The sequence below is a fragment of the Equus przewalskii genome, chromosome 2 (assembly GCF_037783145.1).
Source record: "Equus przewalskii isolate Varuska chromosome 2, EquPr2, whole genome shotgun sequence".
Classification (NCBI taxonomy): Eukaryota; Metazoa; Chordata; class Mammalia; order Perissodactyla; family Equidae; genus Equus; species Equus przewalskii.
The window spans coordinates 100,316,875-100,339,337 of NC_091832.1; the positions used below are offsets into that span (position 1 = coordinate 100,316,875).

General features: G+C 45.3%; 1 protein-coding gene across 11 annotated transcripts in view; it reads right to left on the reverse strand.

Moving 5' to 3' along the window:
* Positions 1 to 21,965, reverse strand: part of JADE1 (jade family PHD finger 1) — a 57,804-nt gene extending 35,839 nt beyond the window's left edge. The window contains exons 1-2 of one of the 11 annotated variants that reach the window (XM_070609070.1): positions 21,636 to 21,965; positions 5,052 to 5,129 (exon numbers count right to left, since the gene is read on the reverse strand). In XM_070609070.1, the coding sequence (XP_070465171.1) occupies positions 5,052 to 5,103 (52 nt within the window). In that variant the 5' untranslated portion in view covers positions 5,104 to 5,129; positions 21,636 to 21,965. Of the gene's footprint in view, positions 1 to 5,051; positions 5,130 to 18,381; positions 19,139 to 19,549; positions 19,855 to 20,132; positions 20,342 to 21,218; positions 21,612 to 21,635 lie in introns of those variants that run through there. The other 10 variants (XM_070609074.1, XM_008521411.2, XM_070609072.1 and 7 more) reach the window with 10 other exon arrangements.
* Positions 21,966 to 22,463: the final 498 nt, after the last annotated feature.

The following is a 22,463-nucleotide window of genomic DNA, read 5'->3' on the forward strand; positions in this document are numbered from 1 at the left end:
CATCCACGGACTTAACTAACAATGGCTGCATCTGCACTGAACGTGTACAGACTTTTTCTTCTTGTCATTATTCCCTAAACAATATAGTATAACTATTTACGTGGTATCTACATTGTCTTAGTATGATAAATAATCTAGAGATGATTTAAAGTGTACGGAAGGATATGCGTAGGTGATATGCAAATACTGCAACATTTTCTATGAGGGACTTGAGCATCCTGGGATTTTGGTATCTGCAGGGGTCCTGGAACCAATCCTCCTGGAGACCTGAGGGTAAACTATACAAATTCTGTGGTAGTTGAGCCAAAATTCCTACATCTCAAGAATTCCTACACAACTCCTTGGTGTCACAAGATGCAACTGATGGGGGAAAACGAGCAAATCAAAGGTACATTCAAACAGGAATAGAAATGGAAGCAGAGTTAACTTTTATGCAAAAAAGAAATCAGGGAAGACTTGTATGAAGGTAAGCAAGCACAGCCAGTCAAAGAGGAAAATGAGGGCAAGTTATCCAAAAATGTAACGGAGTCCATTAAATGCATGAGACATAAAGGGGTACAAAGCAGAAAGTATGTTTCATCCACTAAGTTTTGGTCTCTCTTCATTATTTATCTGCAAGCTGGAGAGAACCCAGAAAAACAAAAGTCCTCACATAATCTCATCTTTGCCACTCATCAACCTGCATTTCCAAGTGCAAAATCAGTAGGTTTGCATTTTACTCAGCTCTTTTCTCACCTTCGTTATCACAGGTGATAGAACAGAGCTCGGCTGGTGAACTGGAGAAGACACAACTGTCTCAGGCCCAGGGCAGGGGTGGAAACCGGGAGACCGGGGAGCCCCCACAAGGTGCCTGGCTCCAGACTCCCGGCCACACCTCGGGCCTTCCCACAGGGAGGTCACCGCTTTAGGACGGTAGGCAGGAAGAGGAAGTCCTGCTTCACAACTTTAGGAAAAACTTTAAAGCATCAGCACACTTCTCTCATTATTTGTAGAAAGTAAAGAAACCAATTTCCCTCTGGGTCTTTGAGAGGCACCAGCTTTAAATTAAAAATAACTCAAAAAACAAAAACATCATTTACATTTGGCTGCCTTTTCCTAGCCAAAGACTCCATGTTTTGAAAAAATTTGCCAAATGAACAGTATTTTGTAAGTACTATTTAATTCTTGTCTTACTTTTACAGGAAAAAATATAAGGTTGCTGATCAGAGCTGTTATTTGGGCTGAGATAACCAATAATCTCTAATTCCTGCCAAAAGCAAGGACACTTGATGTCTTCATTAGCCTCTGCAGCTTTATTGAAGATAAGGACGCAATCTCCTTTAAGTTTGGAAATACTGAAAATAGCTGGTGGACCCCATTCCCACATTTGCCAAAACCCCTAAGGCCAGAAGATCCTGGGCTGGGAAGCAGGAAATGAAGAGCTTGTTTCCCTGGGCCACACCCTGGCACAATGTGTAACTTCAGAGACTGGCTGGGCCACCCAGTCCCAGGAGCTCAGCAAGTAGAGACGCAGTTTGCAAACACCCCAACACTACTTCATCCAACGCTACTTCATCTGACCACAGGGCCAGCCCTCCAGGGCACCTGGAGAAAGGCTTCCACAACTATGACTGCAGCTGGATGAGGGCTTGCACTGGCACAGAAAATGCCCATCCATCCCCAACTGTAAATACCACAGTGGTATTCCCCTGGACAAGGCCAGGAATCAAAGCAAAGGGCTCCAGCCCCAGAGGCCAGCAGGGCCCAGCCGTGGCTGCGGCTGGTGCTGGGGCCCCATGCTGACGTCTGCGGGTGCCTCTACTCCACTTGGACATGCTCTGCCTTGGGCTGGGAGCTGCTGCCAAAATTCTGTCAGGGCTACAGGCTGGAGAAGCTGGGGAGTGGCCAGTGCACAGACCCAGCCCTTCTTCCAAGCAGGGCTTTCCACGTACGCAGCCCTGGCTGAGGGCGGGCTCAGTTCTGTAAACCTGACTGCAGGGGCAAAGGGTATCCCATTCAGACCACCATGGGCCTACACAAAAGGATGGGCTACAAAGCAAACTGGCAGGCTGGCGGCAGAGGCCCACACTGTGAAGCAGCTGCCCTCAGAGAGGGTGGAAAGGGTGTTCCACAGCATGAGTAGGAGCATATTTTTATAAGGCTTGGCATTCCAAGGGTTCTTAATGAGAATTGTTTGTTCACCAGTATCATCATCCACTGTAATTACCAAAACATTAAGCCTGGACACACAGCACAGCCATAAAGCATCAACATATGCCTTATACTGAAGCAACTGTATGACAACAGGATGGTCTGCCTACCTTCATGTCCATCCTCTACCACCACCATCAGATTTCCACATCTAGCCTGGGTAGAACAAAGCTTTGTAGTCTCTCTAGGTTAGCCCTCCAGTACCCTATAAATTTTTACCTCAATGCTCTGTCCTTACCTTCTTCAGGGAGGCCAGCACAGACATGAGCATACTAGAAGGAGGAAGAAAAAGGCCCATCACCAACAGGGTGACTTTTGATGGACCCACTTGTGGTGGAACTTCAGGCGATCTCTTCTTCCTTCTTTTCTAACCAGAGTTCTGGATGGAAATACGTGTGGAGGTGAAGCAGTTCTTCTTGGGCTGTTATGGGCTGAATTGTGTCCCCTCAAAACTCATGTTGAAGCATAACCCACAGTACCTCAGAATGTCACTGCATTTGGAGATAAAGCCTTTGAAGGGGTGATTAAGGTAAATGGGGTCATTAGGCTTGGCCCCAATCCACTCTCAGTGATGTCCTTCTAAGAGGACATTTAGACACAGCGACACCAGGGATGCACATGATCAGAGGGAAGACTGCGTGAGGACCCATATGAAGGCAGCCATCTGCAAGCTGAGGAGAGAGGCTTCGGAAGAAAGCAAACCTGCCAACCCCTTGATCTTGGACTTCCAGCCTCTGTGACTGCGAGAAGATGAGCATCTGTTGTTTAGGCCACTCAGTCTGTGCCACGTGCTACGGGAGCCCAAGACTAACACAAGGGCCTCTGGAGCTTCCAGGAGCCTCTGGACGGCTTTAGAAGGACAAGACTGTGCCACAGTCCAGAACTGCCTGTCCAATATGGTAGTTACTAGCCACATGTAATTTTTAAATTTAAATTTTAATTAATTAAAATTTTAAAATTCAGTTCTCAGTTACACTAGATTAGAACACTTCCATCCTAGTGGGTAGCTCTAGTCCAGAAAGTAGGCGGCTCTAAGTCCAAAAGAACATTCCAGGAGAACCTTTTCTAACCTGGCTCTCCCAAGGAGGAAATGAGGCAGTGATGACAGAAAACAGTGAGCATAAACCTGTTTCAATGAAACAAAACCAAAATAAGACTTTTAGCCTTTTATTGGGCATTATTAGTATGCGGAGGTAATTCATGAAACCTTCTTCTGATCAATTCAGAACCTAAAAAGCAAGATTTCTTTTTTTTTGTAATTGCTGCAGGACAAAATTGCGTACTCCAACAAGCAGCAAGCATTTATTGAGTACTTACAACTCCTGAGGACACTTTGATAGGCATGTTTCTGCCTCAAGGAGTAAAAAGCCTAAATAAATACTAGAGAAAACAGGAGGTGAGGGCGGTGAAATGACAAGTGCTAAGCAGTTCAGAAGGCACCCCCAAGGCTCTGACGGGGGGTTTTCACTGCCTGAGCTTGGGCACAGACCCCCAATACTTCTCCCCGAAATAGAAGGAAAGCCCTTCTCTCTGGAGCCCCTACTCCTGCATGTCTCTCCTTGTTCCCTCCTCCCCTGTGTGCCAAACATGAGCACCTCCCACCTCCGCTCCACAAGCCCCAACCCCGCACGATCTGCTCGCAGCTTACCTTCGCACAAACCCCCACACACCGACACCCCTCCCATAACCACCACTTCTACTTCCCACTGCTCCCTGCCTGCACCTAAAGCACCAATCCAAACGCCATGTTTGAGTTCCTCTGTTTCAGGTTTCTGGCCCCCTTCCATGTGTCCCACGGCTGTCAGTGTGGCCACCCATAGCAGCAAAGCACTGCTTTCTAATTTGCAGCTTTTAATCTGCTAAAAACTTAAGAGACCAGAAAACTAAAAACCACCCTGTTTCCTTAAAACTATTTCATCCTTCAGGACCTGCCCAACTGTCATCTCCTCCAGAGGTTTCCCTGGCCCTCCCCGCCTCTAAAGTTGTGCCTACACATATACATTTCCACAGCGCAGCAAAAAGACATCTCCATTACTGGCCTGCCGACTTCCTATCAGAGCCGGATTTTATATACGTCTAAGACAGAGTTCTTCGAAAGCAGACCCAAAATCTTTCCCATCACGCAGCAGAGCAAGCACTCTTTCAAGGATTCCCAAGTTTAATCTGCAATGTAAAACATAAGCTAATGGCTGGAGCGCAGGCACTGTGCTAGGTACAAATTTTCCTTGTTATCTGAGGGCACTCTTCCCTGAGAAGTCAGCTAGCTTCTCAACACACAGACGCTGTGTGACATTTATTTTGACTGCCTGGAAGCACACTAACTTCTGGTTCTCAGCTGCACTGTGAAAATATGAGGATGCGAGAGAGTTGAGATGCAGACAGCAGTAGTATTGAATCCAGTCAAGTTAGAACCAAGTGAAGAGCACTGACTCCTGACCTACTAAAAACCTGTACCTAATATTTCACGCCACACTAGGAAGTCCCCAATCTCCCTCTGTATCAGGTTGGACTAGCTAATAATTAACCGGCTTCGATTAAGTTCCCTTTTCATAAAGAGCAACTGTGAAGCCATAAATGATGATTAGGAAAAACAGACTCACCAGTGACTCCTGGAAGTGGATTATTCATCCTTGGGTAGCAAACAGGAAGCCTGAGGAACGCCCACCTGCAGTCACCCTTACCCAGAGAGACTGGTTAGAGGCCTGCAGCCTCACACTCACATGCTTTCACCAGGCCCTGGCTGTCTCCGACCCGCCAGATAGGCGAAGGGCCTCAGCTATTTAAAGCATTACATTAAAAAATCATGTTTTCACACTGACCCAAACCCTGGTAGGCTCCAAGAACAACAGAGCAGGACTTACTGCCATTGTCGTCAGAATCCTCACTGCTGCTGGGAAGGCGACCTCGTTTCATGATCTCCCCGGGAAACAGCAGGCAGCCTGCAAAGCAATGAGACAGCACTTAACCCAGGAGGATAATACACAATCATCAAGTTGTGCTTCAGATGGCAGCCCAGGATGCACAGCATACAAAAGCAAACAATCGCTTTAAGTATCATTTGAATTATAAACAATAAAAAGACCAAAGACACATAATTAGGGGCAATCATTAACAGAACAGGTTCAAAAAGGGAGAGGTGGAGAAGTCCGCATCAGTCCTCTCCCAAAGGTGCCAGGTTTCTCTCTCATGACATCTCACTACAACTACTCCAGGAGTCTCTCTAGCTGACTGGAGGCAAGCACTGCAGGAAAAAACGCGCGGCGACAAACACAGGGCTTCCTCACTAGAGACAGATTCATATTTTACACGTGTATGTGGGGGTGGGGATGGGGCTGTGCCTGGATGTGTGAATATCTACACTGCACTGGGCATGATTATGCTTCTCAGGGAAATTTTGCTGGAAGAATTCTAAAAGCCAAATAACCTAGAGTTCTAGGAACAAAACAAACGAAGTAATGCCTCCTCTCGCCATCTCCAACCCCTCAGTAATTCAAGCCAGAATAGGAAGGGACCACAGACATCAGATATATTCTGATCCAGACCCCTCCCCTATACTCATTAGTAAATTGAAGCCAAAAAAGAGCTAAGTAGTGACTTGCCCAAGGTCACACTGTGGGCAGGCAGCTTCTAATTTGAAATCCAGTTTTACCAGACTTTACCCCAACTCTTGTCAGGCCTGGTCCAACCCGACCCAGCCAAACTAAGAAACAGTGTATACAGACACGGGCCCACTTTGCCAACTCCTCCCAGGCAGCTGGTGACACCACTAAGTAAGAGAAAGACTACACTTAGGAAAGAGGGCAGTGGACCGAGGTCGAATGGCCAGTCACTGAACTTAAAAAGATGGACTCACCGTAACATTCATACAGGGCGGCTTTCTAAACAAATCCAAAAAGCTTTTCCTAACTGAAATTATTGATCACTTTGACATCTTTAGGACCCTGATCTTACTGCAGACCAGCGATTCCCAATGAAGGAGGAGGGCTTTTCAAGTCAGAAGAATTACCCACCCAGCCCCTAGAAAAGTACATCCCAACCTCGCCCTCACTGGGAAGCACAGCATTAGAACGTGGAGTTGCCTAGAGTATCGCGCACAAGAACAGTGCGGAGAAGCACTGTGCTAGAACAGGAGAGAAATTAAAAACCCAAAGGCCCGCTCTGAATGGACCTGTAAAAGAGAAGTCAAAAACAGCAGAAAGCACTTCGTACAATGCAGTCTGTTCCCACCTACAAAACAGACCTATACGATTCATTCAAATATTCAAGCTCTCAATCAATAATTCCAAAATTTTACATTTTCTTTCTGAGACACCCAATTAAGGTTTGTGGGGTTTTGTTTATCAATTGATTATTCAAAAATCATTAAGAGAACTTATCAAGTAGGAGATGGACATGAGTCCTGATCTGGGTCATGAGCTATCTGTGGGCTAGGGTTTCCTACTCTGGGGCAGGGTCACTGTCCTAAAATCCACCTACCCCTTTTCTGCAGAGCCCCTTTACCCAAAAGTATAACACTAGCAACCTACAAGTCGGCCTGGGGCAGGCCCACTCCATTCACAAACTTCCACAGCTGACAAACACTTGTGGCCCACTCCCCACTTGAAACAATCACCTTCTCTGTCCTGTCACCCACAAACTGCTGACAGCTAGACTCTCTTCCAATCTTCTAGAGCAGGTACTCCCGCTCCCCTCTGGACTCAACAGGAGTTACAAGGAGAAAAGGGAAAGGCAACAGACCACTCATTCCTAACAACAGCTTCAGCTCCCCAAAGCCTATGTTACAAGAGAGCTTAAAAAAAAATAGAAAAGTGCTACTTAAAGAGGAATTCCTTAAAAGTAACAGCGTGATGCGACAGAGCAAGAAAAAGGCAGTTCCCACCTCACAGGTGGGTGAGAACTGTGTGGAGGAGAAAGGGGCTGAGAAAGCCCATAGAATACTCCCGAGCTGGAAACAAGAAAACAAATGCTGATTATATCTTCACTCATTCATTCGGACAACTTAAATTTACCTAAATAGAAGAGTTTGGAGAACTTAAGAATCTTTTTGAATCAAAATGCCTTCCTCCCAGCTTCCAAACACAAATCCCAGAGAAAGCGCTTATTTCCACAGCCACTAAATGAAAAATGCAAGCATTGGCCAAAATAGAATGCTGCTCCTAAACACAGAGAAATACTCTCTCAAGCAAAATTATGCAAGTAAAAGAAGAGTAAAAATACTATTTTCCTTCTAATGAATTCCATTTTCATCCACCCTGAAATCTTGAGTACTGAAGGTTGAGAACGCTGTACCGCGCTTCTCCAGGGACTGGCGCAGTGATGGGGGTCAGCGCACAGCAGAAATCCCTCCTCTGCAGCCCTAATGTACTTAAACCTTGACATGAGGCTCATTTATCTCACCCGGGGTTACTGACTCTATCAAAAAATCAAAGTACGTTACTCTCTTTAAGATACACAACACAGTGGTTGTACGCTGCAACATCCGTCCAGTAAAAGCGAGCGCGAGAAGGCAGAGGGCCCTCCCATCATTACCTTTGCTGACTCTTTTAGGGCAATGGCTGATTACTATCTAGATGGTAGTAAGATAAGTAATAATCAGTTTAAAAAGTTACTCGCAGCACTCCAGAGAGAGCAGCAAGATATAGTAGCATAGAGTGCATCCCACAGACAACTGAATACCTAATCTATTAGGAGGGGCTGGAGGAAAACGACTGTCCCTGACCTCATGGAGCTTCTGGTCTGGTCAACTGGAATTCAGCATGGTTAGTGCTCAACAATGGTCAACACAAGGCTCTATTGGAGTCAGGAAAAGATTCTGAGCAGAGCCCTGAAGAACGAAGTGCAGGTAACCAGAAAAAGCAGCACAACATTTTGGGCAAAGCACTGTTAACAGTTAACAACATATATATAACCTAGCATATTACTGTGCGCAGCATCTTCACGTTCGGAATCTTACTACTTGCTCGGTTTCTTTACTAAACATCCCTTCTTACCTTATATCCAATTGCCAAGGCTTGTTGATCCGTAATGTTTGACCCTTTCAAGTCTCCCTGCAGCCCCCCAGGTCTGTCTTCAACTACCTATACCTAGATTGCTTTAAGCATCACCCTCCCATTCTCCATGCCTACTCCTTCCAATTATTACAACAAATCAATCCTCCCTATGAGGTGACCTCATCAAGCTATTCCCTATGCAAATCTCTCCCTCTGTTCCACACTGCAAACAGTGCAGGCAGAAACTCAGGTTTTCTCTCCACGACCCCTCCCAGCTCCACTCAAGCATCTCTCCTAACAAGCCCCCATGGCCAGCTTGCCTCAGCCGGGCCGGGTCTCTGCCCTTGAACACATCCCCTCTCTCCGTTCTCAACTTCCACTAATGCTGCACCTTTGCCCTTTCCTCCCCACCTACCCCAGTCTCACCTCTTCTCTAGAGATCAGCTCAAAGACACTAAGTATCGTGCATGATTCCAGTTAAAAACACTATATTACTACATTCTGTGCCACTCATTTCCACTTTTTTCTTCTTCAGAACTTTTTCACTTTGCTTTTTAATGTACTGTTTTCTTTAATAGTCAATCAACTCCTGCCTTGCACCATCACTTAAATGTTCCATATGTATGTGTCTCTAAAAGCTTATAGTTAAGTTCTGGAGAACAGAGATCCTCTCAAATTAAATATGAAATTAAATTAAAGACATCAGACAAGGGTCTTGAGCAAAACAAGGCCTCACAGGGCAGCTACAAGAGACACTCCCAGAATTCTGGGTCCAGTCCTCAACGTGGCTCATCCTGACATTCTGTCTGGTTTCATCAAAACTGACTCAAAGTGGTGATGCAATTTACAGGAGCCTGGAGTGTCCATTTGCCATGAGAAGCATAACAGGTAGGCAGACAAAAATACTAATTTTGGGGCATTTGGGTCTTGGCCCAAAAAGACTAAGACTGCCTAGGAAGGCTGATTATAATCAGAACACTGCCTGGAAAGAACAAATAAGAGGAGGTCGTTGGCCAAGACCCTGGCTGCATCTGTCAAGTGACAGTCCTTTGGCACCTCCATCTCCACTGCAGGGAGGGACATGCCAAGACAACCAGGCACATGTGGTGACTGCTCAGGGCACCATCTCCTCAGGAAACACAGGCATCTTCCTGCTTGCTGGCCCAAATCCCTGTTTAGACTACATGTAGATTACTGTTCTTCAATCTCTTCTGTAATAGGGATAAAATGTAGTAGATTAGCTAATATATTAATTTAATCAAAATCATATTGAGTTAAATGCCAGAGAGATGGTGAACAAGATATGGAATAGCCCAAGGGGAGACACAGTAAGCAAGTAACTAAACAAGTAGCTTCGGTGCGATAACTACTATAAAGGTTCCCAGGTTACTGTTCATGGATTACAGTGGGACATGGAATATATGTACATGAGACAGTGAGCTTCCTCAAAATCCTGAAATTTAAGTTTCCTTGGACTGAAATTGGGGGAAAAAAATCAGCAGGCACTAAATGAAGAGCAGTCATTAGCTGAGGGAACCCAACCCCCAGGTGGCCCAGGAATGTGCAAGTGAACAAGTTGGGTGAACAAGTTCAGTGACCGGGTGTGGTCCCAGGGAGGCATGACTGGTATGTGATTCTAACTAAGGAAGAATGAGAAATGATCTCGGGGACAAGCATAGAAGGGCTTTTACAAAAGAATAAGATGATTAAGAATTTAAGGGTGTTTATCCAACGCTATGCCTAGGAAAGAGGGACCCATTTGAGGAAAACAAACTGTCCAGTTACTAGAATTACTCTCTGTGGTGGAACAGGAACCATTTATCAGGCCATAAACTCTGCAGCTATAACAAGGATTACACCCTAGTGATTTTAATTATCTTATGGCTCATATGCAGAAAGGCTGGTTTCTCCCTCAAAATATCAATTTTATCCACTATGTTTTCATTCTTATTTATTTCACTCTCACGAAGTTCTAGAAGGTACTCAATTAAAGACCTCTACGTACTTCTCTATACATCAGCTAATGCAATGCTACGTATTAAAATAACCTATTGGATGAACGACTGAGTTCCCGTACATAAACTGTATCCCATGCTCACTCAGCTCTACAGAATCTGAGATGCTTTCACTTTAATATCTAATTGACCTTCACCTAGAGTAACTTCCATCACATTATTTTTAAATTTATTGGTGTCCTTCCATTCTGTCAAAGTTAATAATCTAAGTGGACTGTGTTAAAAAAATGTATTTAGAAAACGTATAAAGTAAAAACATATTTTCAGGCACTGAGTAGTCTTACATAAAAAGTGTTCCTTTCTGCTCCTGTTTGGTAAGGTCACACAATTTGAATATTATTTTTAACACTATGTAATTGATAATTTGATTCCTAAGTTATTAATCATAGACTACCCACCATAAAAGATTTATATTTTCTTTATAGGCCACTTTCTTGTCTTCTATGAAGTATACAATGCCCAAGGTAACAAAGTACCCAAATATAATAATGACCTATACTTCTCAGTAATTTCCTGTCCCTAAATGTGAAGGAAATCCAGCTGATTACCTCAGTTTTTAAAGCAAACATTAATCGCCTAGATAGGAAGTTTTCAAATTGACAACATTATCTAATTTGTATGCTCACAGAACGTCAAAAAGTACTAGTGTGACTATAAATCAAACTCAGATTTCTCACTTTAACCAAAGGGTTATATCTGGTCAAAAAGAAATAGTCATAGATTTGATTTAACTGACAAACTGCTTAGATCTTAAGTGTTAAAGTTTTAACTTTGTCTAAATATTTCAACCCCCAAAAATGGAACTTTTAAAAACGTGTCCTTTATAATGTCATATATCAAAATTTGTTTAAAGAAAATGCTCCCAAGCTATTACAGAGCTTTTGCAAAGATGTCACAATTGAAAACATTCAGCTGAAAAGAGTTTATATTAGCAATACATAACCACCTCTCCCAAAAAAAGAAAAGATTACAAGAACTGACCAGATAATTATAACTGCAATATTTACTCTCCTGAACATTACTAAGAGTCCAAGTGCTGTTAGACATTAGTTCACTGTAAATTTGTTATAAATTATTTTTAAACTCAAACTTTAAAAGTCAATAGAAGTATTTTTCAAGATTTTAAGGAATTCAGAAATTTGACTGGCTCTAAAAGAATCACAAGCAGCTCCCATTTGCCAATTTGTAAATAATCCAATGGCTGCTTACGAGCCCTACAACCAGTTATTTACCCCCTCCCAGGTCTCTGTAGCTGCTAAGGCAGCAACTGAACAGCAGCTATGACAAAACATTCCAATCGTTTGTATTTGGAAGGTATTTTTTCAACTTCCCTTGACATGGGGGTAAATGAATCCACACCCAAACAATAAGGGCAGGCAGTCACCAGGGCCTCCAATCTTGAGCTTCTACCCCTATTTCCATCTAAGAACTGCTTTCTGTTAGATCTAGATGCTCAGAAATGGAGAGATGCCAAAGACATATAAAGAAACACTTATAATAGTAAAGATTTAAAATCCAAAACCTTTCTTCCCTGCTCTTCATCATATACAAAAGACCCTGGGAGCACAACTGCCAGGCCCCATGAAAGCACCAGCCTAAACTGAGCAGCCATTAATACACACTATGTATCTTCCGCCTCCTTCCTGAGATGGGTTATCAGAGGCTTGTCTTGCTTCAAAAGAATACCTAATGAAATGGTGCAGGAGGAAAAATTAGAAAAGGCGATAGGATAATGCTATATATTATCACCCATTCATTATTTACTTCAAAGGCAAAAGTCTTCAATAGCCAACACCAGTAGCAGGTCACTAAAAAACATATGCAATAACAGAAAAAACTAACCCAGACAGGAAAATTTAAGGTTTAAACTACCTTTAAAGAATAAACATTCAACTTCCTATCCATATCAATAGTACTATTTTGGAATAAAAATAAAAACACTACATTCCAGAGATGGCTACCAAATACACCATTTCCTCCATCTATGGCAGGCATGGTTAATAAATTAGGTCGTTCTTTTCCATAAGCCCAGACGTGACTTCAGAATCTTCCTTAACACAGTGCTACTACTCAGAAGGCATATTCTGAAAAGAGATAAAGCCTATTTGTCCTATAGCTTCTCTTCCTCTTTTCACACTTTTTTTTAAACAATTTACCGGGAAAACTAAGTTAAGACCAACCTCTTCAGAATACAGGAAAATAAAGTTTTTTCTAAAGCATTTCACTGAAATCAGAAGTTAGTGTTCTATTCTGCTTTGGGGTCTCTGAACCAAATTCTAATTTATATTATACACACATAGACACACACACACACAGGCAAATCTTCAGGTTCAAACTCTCAAAAAAAAGTTCACTGAAAAAAGACACTTTAGAAAAACCAAACGTTAATCGTTTCTGAATGAAGCCAGGTAAGGGTAAGGATGGGAAAAGAGTCTACAAACCCTTATTCTACTCTTGGAAGAATAGGTCAATAAATGCAAAGTGTCTACAGGGTAATTTTAGAAGATTTTTAAGTGCTCAAACCAGATGTTCTTAGACAGGATATACAAGGCAGCTTCTGCAGAAACCAGACTCAACCAGCTAATGACAATTACACTGCGCACAGATTGAAATGCAGCTGTTTTGAGGAACTTTGTTCCTTGATTATAGCCAGTTGTCAGAAACTATCAGTTACCACTAACAATGTTAAGTCACCAAAAATTTTTAAAGTACTGTTTAAAAAAAAGACTCCCAATATTGTATATGAGACCTAGATGGCACACTTAACAAAAACTGCATTTACACATCATCTGAGTTACGTATGAAAGCAAACATTTCATCGCAATTTTACAAGTCTTGTTATTATGGTCATGGAAACATAAGATGGTCTCAAAACCTAGTAGCAAGGTCTGGAGAATATTCCCCAAGGCTAAAGCTGAAAAGCTTCTCACCCATGGATTGCGTCTATAGGAAATCATCCCAAAAGAAACCCATAAAACCATAATTGCAGGACTAGAGAACATTTCGGAGATAATTTAATCTACCTTTCATAATGTTAAAGACAAGTATATTGAATTCTGGAGAGGTTAAGCAGCATGAGCAAAGATGCAGATTGGTCTAGGGCAAAGCCAGTCGCCAAACCTATGACAAGTTCCCAAAGTGGATGGGCCATCCACCTCCTGCCAGGTGCCTGGACCATGGGCATCCCCCTCCCAGAAGCCTACCGGGGTTTAGAAAAAGGTTATCTGAAAGATTAAGGCCATGCATTATGTTATCAGGAAGCAGACAACTAAAATGTAATCAATGAACAACAGTCTGTTAACTTGGAAATTGAAACATGGTTTCCTGGCAAGCTGATGTGAAGAGAGCTGCAAATACTATTCTGCCTGGTGGAGTATACAAGAGATAGAGGTGGAAAAAGAGTGTGCTAGGGGTTTCCTGAACACTATCACAGGGGTGTGAGTCCTCTGAGCAGCAGGCCTTAACTTCTGATTGGTGTGACACATACACCCTACCTGGAGAGAGGTTATCTCCCTCTGCAAGGAACCTTGGTTCATAATGCACAGCCCCTTACACAGGGCTTCTTGGCCTGGTGCCCTTCAAGGGTGTGACTGCCTAGGTGTGCTTTCCTAGGTGCACAGGGTCTCTTGTCACACATTTATCCTCAAAGGGGATCTAGGAACCAAAGACTTAAGAGTCACAGACTTCAGATTTATCAAACTTCTGACTTCAACTTGCTATTCCAGGTTCCTACCAGAAAGGGAACACAGCCCCAGCAGAAACAATGTGGTGACCAGGTAATGCTGTGTCTCTCTATAAAGCAGGGGTCCACAGTCTGCTTTTGTCCAGCCCCTCAGCTAAGAATGGCTTTTACAGATTTAAAATAGTTCCCAACCATTTAAATGGGGGTGAAATCAAAAGAACATTTCATGACACATAAAAATTACACAAAATTCAAATTTCACTGTCCATAAATAGAGTTTTTATTGGAACACAGCCATCTTCATTCATTTCCCTATTGTCCACTGATTGCTTTCACACTTACAACGGCAGAACTGAACAGTTGTAACAGAGACTGTCAGATCCACAAAGCCTAAAATATTTATTATCTGGCCCTTTACAAAAAAGTTTACTGATCCCTGCTATAAATCAACAGACTGGCAGCATGATGTTTATAAACCAGCATTATGTACGTTTAGAGAAATGTGAATCAATTATCAGGCCCTGGACAACTGATAAGTACCTTAAAGCTTCCCAAGTCAAGGATCAGAGGCACACTTACTCCAGTGCTTAACCAGACCAGACAAAAATCAAACAGGGAATAAGAAGGGGGAGGACGTGCTCTAAGCACCTTAAATAAAGGCCATGTCTAGAAACCTGTGAATATTTCTCAAAGAAAAACCCCCGAGGCTCCTACTTGGGGCCAGTGTACACTAAGTTATAAAAACTTCTAACAAGCTTCTTATCTGATTTTCAAGACAATAACCAATTAGCAGAAAAAACGACTGTTCTAGACAGGCATTTTAACTACAATACACGGTTAATAGCGATGTAAAAGGATCAGAGAGAAATCATAAAAAGAAGTCACCAGAAATTAAACCCTAAACTAGAATCCAAGGACGCACTTAAAGGTGCCCATGGGATCCCTTAAAAGACACGCAATTTCAGGGCAGCCTGCTCTTTCTGGGGGAGAGATTCCACAGGTTTTAGATCTCAAAAGTGTCCCTGACTTGTAAAAGTTACACAACACCAGGACTCAGCCTACATATATTAAGTACATCATTATATTTCAACACGGAAATAACTGATGCTTATAAAGATGACTATGAGTAATCAACAAAAATCTTAAATCATGTTCAGTGTACTTTGTGCTAAACAAAACCAAACTATGCAGCTCAAAGTCTGGTAACTTGTCAACCTTGCCAATTCCTGCTCCTCACCCTGGTGTAAGGAGTAAAGAAAAAAGATGCTCATTTTATGGTTCAGTCTGGACCCTCAACACTGAAATTTTCTGTTAAAACAACTTCTTAGAAACTGTCGCGAATCTTCAAATTGATAAAATCTCCTGTGCAAAGACTAAATGATCAATATTAAGAAATATCTTAGGGGCCGGCCTGGTGGCTCAGCAGTTAAGAGCGCACATTTCGGTTGGGCAGCCCGGGGTTCGCAGGTTCGGATCCCGGGTGCAGACATGGCACTGCTTGGCAAGCCATGCTGTGGTAGGCGTCCCACATATAAAGTAGAGGAAGATGGGCATGGATGTTAGCTCAGGGCCAGTCTTCCTCATCAAAAAGAGGAGGATTGGCAGCAGATGTTAGCTCGGGGCTAATCTTCCTCAAAAGAAAAAAAAGAAAAGAAATACATTATCGTCAATTGTTAAGTGCTTTCAAAACAAGAGGATACTGTAGTCCAATTCCTCCAACAAATAAGCCCAAAAGAATCTATAACGTTTTAAAAATGAACTCATACCAACTGTCCTCAATCACCTTATTATGTCTTGACTCTACCTGAAGAACCAAAAGCCAAAACTAAGTATTAGACAGGTTTTCGACTAATCCTAAATTCAGTCCTTGAACATCTGTTAAGTGCACATCATAGACCACTGTTCTAGAGTTAATAAAGGATTCGAAACGGCAATACACAGTCCCTTCCCCAGCGACTAAGCTTCCCATTCCACATCTCCCAGTCTTTATGTTCGTAGCTTTCAGGTGGGGAAAGACATCCTTAGCAATCACTCAAGGTCTTGGCTAGAAAAGGCCACAATAACATGACCAGTCCCGATCAACATCCTCATAAGACTAGATTTTCTCTGTGTTCTATGACACTGGACCCTAGCTAAACTTACAGACTAGATGCCACTTCCACTCCAAGGTAAAAAGGCCCTCTGGGGCCACTCTTGCCTCTATTAGGAATGCAGAGTAACTTATTCCATTAGAGCCCACCAACTGAGAAAACATCAAAATAAATACCCTCACCATCACAGACCAATATTTTTATAGGAAGACACCAGGCAAATGACAAGAGACTCTTTCAATTAAGTCTCAACTTTCCGAAATATTATATACTACAAATAATAAACACATTAATTACCCAAATTTAAAATACATGATCACATAAAGTGCTACAAGATCTTGAAAACGGAGAAAACAGACTGAATACTAAAATGTTCAAGGAAACAGCTTACTGTCTCAGGAATTAAAACACTTCCCCAATTAAGGCTCCTAGCAGGCTTCTGACACCATCTAAGAAAGTAACAACTCCAAGCAAAGCCACCCTTTATTAAAATTAAAAAGAAAAAGGTATTGTTGAAGACAGTGTCGATATTCTAACTTTTGGCTTGGACAGGGAGGGGAGGAAAGAAGTTTAACTCTGGTATAACTCCCACTGTTTGAACAATCAAGACAAATTTTTAATGCCGATCCAAATTAAAAAGCAACATGTATTGGCTAAGATGTCGTATTTTCTCCAGAGGAGATATATTTTATTAACCTTGTGGGAAAACTGGGTTTATAATGCAAATTCTAACACGCCACTAACTGTAATGGTGTAAAACGTGGCCCATAATACTAAATGAGGGAAGATCTTCACCAATAGAAGTAAGAAAGCAATCGAACCATGAGACCTACAAATGGCCTCCTCACTCCTGACAAATCCTAAAGATACAGGCCATGATCAGGGTTCGATGTCCTGATATTTGCTGTTGCCACCACCTCCGTACCAAAACACAAACAGCAGATAATTCTTTTTCCAACAACTCTGTGGATAAATACATCAGGCAATTTCTTTCAAGCATTTTTCAAACAGATAATCTCTGAACCTAAGACTTCAAATTACAATAAACCGCTATTATCATTTCCAACTTTTTTAAAATCCAGTCATGATTAATTCCAAAGACTTGCCTGCTCAATGTCAGAGGTTCTGTCAAAAGTTAATACAGATTAAAATCTCCTTACAGGAAATAATCAGAAGCAATAAATGATCTTCGACTGGACAGTGCTTTACACAAAGCTGCTGTTATATTTTGGGACCAAATGAGGAAATCTGAACACATCCAAGTAATGAGATTAGAACTTATGAAACTAGTTGACGGGGGAAAAAACTCCTTACAGAACTGTATATACAGTAATGATCTCATTGTGACTAAAACACACACATCCGCATAGACAATTATCTGGAAAGTGATCCAATGGTGATGTCTGGGTGGTAGGAATGTGTTATATTTGCTCCTCTGTATTTTCTAATTTTCAACACTGTACATGTAAAGCCACTTCCGTGATAAGACTTTAAGCCACTAAGGCCTCCTTGAAGTCAAAAATCAGTATTTATGAAGTGCCTACCATAGGTGAGACACATGGAGGTCTGCTTTTATTCTCACCAAGTCTTCTAAGTGTTTTTTACTTAATACTTCTCCCCAAGCCTCTGGGCTAAGCAACAGTTGTTTCTAAAATATAACATTTCCTTGAACTCCAAAGAGTCTTTTCTCTCTGGTCTCACTCTCAGTCACACTATTTTTCCATTGTTTTCCCTTTCTATTTACTCTTTCAACCTTGGGTAACAAATAAGACTAAAACACTCATTTATAGGCTGAAAACCTGTCAAGCAACGGAGGAAGAGTTAACAAGGTGGGGGGGGGGGTTCTTTTAGATGAACATAAATCTACCTTCGTCAAAGTTAAAATCTCTGTGGCAACCCATCCAACTTTTCTTACTAGAAAGCAGCCTATGATCTTTAGACAGAATCAGGTTCAAGTTCCACTAAATGTCAAGCAACTCCCTTTATCTCTGGCTAGTATAAGGATGAAGGCAGATATGGAGAAACATAACACTTAACTAGCTGAAGACTATCTGTCCTAGATGTTGAAATGAAAATGCCAGATCATACACAGATATAAAAATACACAAACTTAAGGAAGAAAGCAAAATACCAAACAATGAGAAAGTCATCTCATTTAAAAGTGACATTAAATAAGACTGAAATATTTGGGATAAAAGGGTAATAAAAATTCTGGGTTGCAGGCATTTGCTAGAAAGCGTCACCCACAGAACATCCTATGAACCTCTCCAACATTCGTTGCACAGTCTAATAAGCCAAATTACAGTATCGAAAGTGTTAAGTCAAAGTAAGCAGAGTTACATGGAACGCTTCTTTTCTCCACCTAGAAGTGATTAAATCTTGATTAGCTGTTATTTGATCAAAATGAAACTTACCATAGTAATAATCTCTAACCATTGGTGGATCACTATCTAAAACAGCTTTCAGGGAAATCATTTCTCTGTGTCTTAAACTAGTTCATTAGCTTTGAAAGATATCAGCCTTGAGCTACAAGTAACTAGAGAGCTAGCCTCTCGCAGGGGGGTTTCTAAAAAGGAAAAATAGTTCACCGAAGAAAAACCTTTGGGAAAGAAGCCCCTCAGCATTCCCATTAATGGAAACCTCAGATTCTCTCCCACTTTCCTAAAAATGTAGCTGCCTTAAGTCATTCAAGTGCAGCTATCACCTTAAAAAAGAAAAAAAAATGTAAATCCCTCTTGGCCGGGGTAAACACAGGGCGACGGGCCCTGGGCCCCGCCGAGGCGAGGTGGGGCGCCTGCCTCCACGTTACTAGAAAGCCAGCCCAAGCTGCTTTTAAACGGTCCCCGGGTAACGACGCATTCCTAACGGGTTTCGAAGGCACGTTTAAATCGCCCGCTTTTTTGTCTGCTCGCTGCATTCACCGGGCGCCGGGGCTGCGGCCGCCCCCGCGCGCCCGGAGGGGGAGCCGGGGTGGGAAACCGGGGCCGGGGGAGCCCGGTGAGGACAGCCGGGCGGAGGCCCCTGGGGTGGATGGGGGGAGAGCCGGTCAGACTGGGGCTGAGAGCTGGGGACCCAGGAGGGGGGAGCCGGGGCTGGGGGAGCTGGCCGCCGCCCCGCAACGGGGACCGCACCTCACGGCGCCCGCCCGCCCGCCTGGCCGCCGGGGTGTGCGCAGGGCCGCGGCTCCGGCGGCGCCGCCCCCTCCCGCCCTCCCTCCTCCCTCCGGGTCCTCCTCCTCCTCCCGCGGCGACAGAAACAACAGCGCGGGAGGAGGGGAAAGTAACTCCCGGCACCTCCGCCGGAATTAGCCCCGGTGCAGTGATGACACCTTCTTGCGGCGCAACCAAGCCCCGCTCCCTCCGCCGCGGCGTCCCCGCCGCCGCCCTCTCCATTTGAAAGTGGCCACCCCCCGCCGCCGCCGCCGCCGCCGCCGCCGCCGCCGCTCCTCCCGCCCCGCCGCCGCCCGCTGCACCAATCCGCTCGGCCCCAGTTGCAAATCAAACGCTCCCTCGCGTCCAGAAGCCACTTGCGCCGCTGGAAACGGCCGCGCCGCCCCCTCCCCGAGTCCCTCCCGGGCGGCACCTCCGGGCTCGGGCGGGCACGCCGGCTAGAAACGGTTGAGAGGGGAGCAGCGGCGAGCGGCCCCGAGCGGCGCGGCTCCCGCTCCCGCTCCCGTTCCCGCCCCCAGACAGTTCTGGAAACTGTGTATCACCTCTGTCACAGGAAGCCATCCGGCGAGGAAGGCTGCGCGGAACCAACAAACAAACGCCTGCGGCCGCCCGCCGGAATCGGCGCGGGGACGGCGACGGGCTGCGGGCCGTTCCCTGGGCGGGGGCGCGGCGGCCGACCCCAGCCCCGCGGGCTTTGTGCGGGGCTCCCGCGGCGCGGGCGCGGCGGGCCGGGCGTCCCCGCCCCCAAGGCCCCCCACCCCGGGCCCCGGGAGCGCCACCGGGACCGTTAGGTAACGCGCCGGCCGCGGCCGGGAAAGCGGCGCCGTGGCCGCCGCCCGCCCCCGTTTCCACATGGAGCCGCCTCTCCTACAACGCCAGAGGCGGGCTACAAAAGTTGGCCCTGGGGCCACCCAGCACCTGCCCACGTGCCGCGGAGGCGCGCTCCCGGCTCTCCCCCGGCCCCTTCCCCCCGCCGCCCTCGGCCGCCAGGTCACCTATTACCGGTGGGAGGGGAGAGAGGCTGCTATTTAAACGCCCGCGGAAGTTGAGGCACCCCCACTGGCGGGTGCGGTGCACCTGCCTCCCGCCGCCGCGCTCCGCCACTTTGAGCAGCAGCCGCGTCCTCGGCCCCGCCTCCTGCCCGCAGGCGGGCGGGGGGGAGCGGGAAGGAGGTGGAAGGGATCGAATTTCTCCAGCAAATGGGACCGTTCCGACAGGATTCGGTTCCCCGGTCAACATTCCACATTCCATCCCTCTCCCGCATTTGCAAGCCAGCGCCTACAACCCGGAAAGCCTGCTGGCTACTGAACAACAGCCCCCAACTCACAAACACACACACTCACAGGCACAAGACACGTGCACTGAAGGTCTTTGCAACTTGCAGTCCGGGGTACACGCTGCACGTTCATTTAAGGCAGCAAAGACCAAAGCGACCCCACCCCCACAATTTGCAGATGGTGCCAAAGGTTGCAATTTGCAATCCGTTTTAAGTTTATGGTTAATCGGTACTTTACTCTACCAATGCAACTCCTTCCTAATTTCACTGATGAAGGGCTTTACACTTTACAGGCAGTCTCGCTATAAGTAAAGAGTCTGATCACTGGAACCCCGATTTGGAAGAATCTAATTGCCAAGCTGTCCCTCCACCCCCTGCTCACTGCCCTTGAATTGATGCAATGAATATTTTGGACATGTGGTGACGCGGTGAGAAGAGCCGGGGCTGCAGCCACCCTACACAGATGTACCTATACACACACACCTATGTTTGGACAAATATAGTCGTCCTCCCCCACCACCATGGTCACACACACTCTGGATTCATATATGTTCTCGGACCTGCGTTCTGCCATTGCCATCTGTCTACCAAGTTGCTACTATGCTTTCCACTTTCATGCAGCCTAATGCACTTTGGCTTTTTAAAAAATTCTATAAACTAAAGCCAACTGAACTGGGCTTCTGCTCCTGAACGCGTTTAATTGATGATTCACCTGAAAACCGCATGTTCTTTGCAAATCCGAAAGAAGAAAAAGCTCTAAGTCTTCAGCCCCCCAAAATTGAAAAATAATCATAATAAAACTTACTGATCCAACATAGATCAATTCTCAGGATCCAAAAATCATCCTCTCCTCCTCCTCCTCTGGCCCCCGCCCCGGCAATGCCCAAGTTACTGGTGGGATAGTAACGCGGCGCTCGGCGGCTGCCTGCCCTCCCTCCTCGCTACATATCGAGAACCCAATCTTTTGGCGCCATATTAATGACGTACTATATTATTTCCACTAGGCAGCGACCTTCGGCATTAAATTTCTCCCGAGAACTCCCGAGCAAAGCAACAAAACCATCAAATATGGCTGAGCCTCTCGGCTCGTCCTGCAGCCGCCGCCGCCGCCGCCACCGTCGCCGCCGCGGGATCGGGACGCGCACACGGACCCACGCGCGAACACGCGCGGACACACGCGCGGCGCGCCCCCCCGCGCGCCCCCCGCGGCCCGCGCGCGTACCTGCTGCGGAGGGGTTCGGCCGCGGCGTTGGGCTCCTCGGCGCTCGCTCCGCGCCGCATGAGTTCGGGCCTCGGCGGGCGGGCTGACGGGCGGGGAGCCGGGCGGGCCCCTGTTCTCGCCGGCGCGCACACACCCAGCCCTCGCGCAGGGAGGCACTCTCGGCCGGGCGTTTGGCTTGTTATGGAGGAAGGACTGTGTGAATCAAACTCATTTCTGGGTCACTGCTGCCACAGGGGGGAGCACTTTAATCCCTTGCCAAAACGAGAGGGTGGGGACAGAAGGGTGGGGGGAGCGCGCGGGGAGTCCGCGGCGCTGGGGGCTCGGTCCCTTGTTAACTCTTGGCGGCCCTCGCTGCAGCCGGCTCGACCTGCGTCCGTGGGGGCTTGCAAGAGCGGCCCTGTTACAGCTTTCAAAACCTCTTCCTTTACCCCCCTTGTGAGCCTAGGAATTCTTGAGGTGTCTCCAAGCAGGGAGGTGGGCTTTTAAAGCATCCCCTTCAAACTCTCCGGGTTCCAACTTTTGACGTCATTGCACCTGGAAATGGATTCTGAACTAATGGAAAATTAGTTTAAAATTATGTAGATAAAAATGCGGCTATTAAGGCGTGTACTTTGGGTGAAAGGTTTTATTTTTAGGCTGAATGACAAAATAAATAGTTCTTTTGTAGTAACAGTTTTAAGGAGTTGTGAATTAGAATGACGTTTTTAAATAGAGAATCCAATTTTGGAGCTGGAACACATTTTTACCTAAGTTTGTATCGAACTGATAATTGCACATGAGCATTAATTCATTAGAAAACAGTGATTATTTATAAATTGTCATCACTTA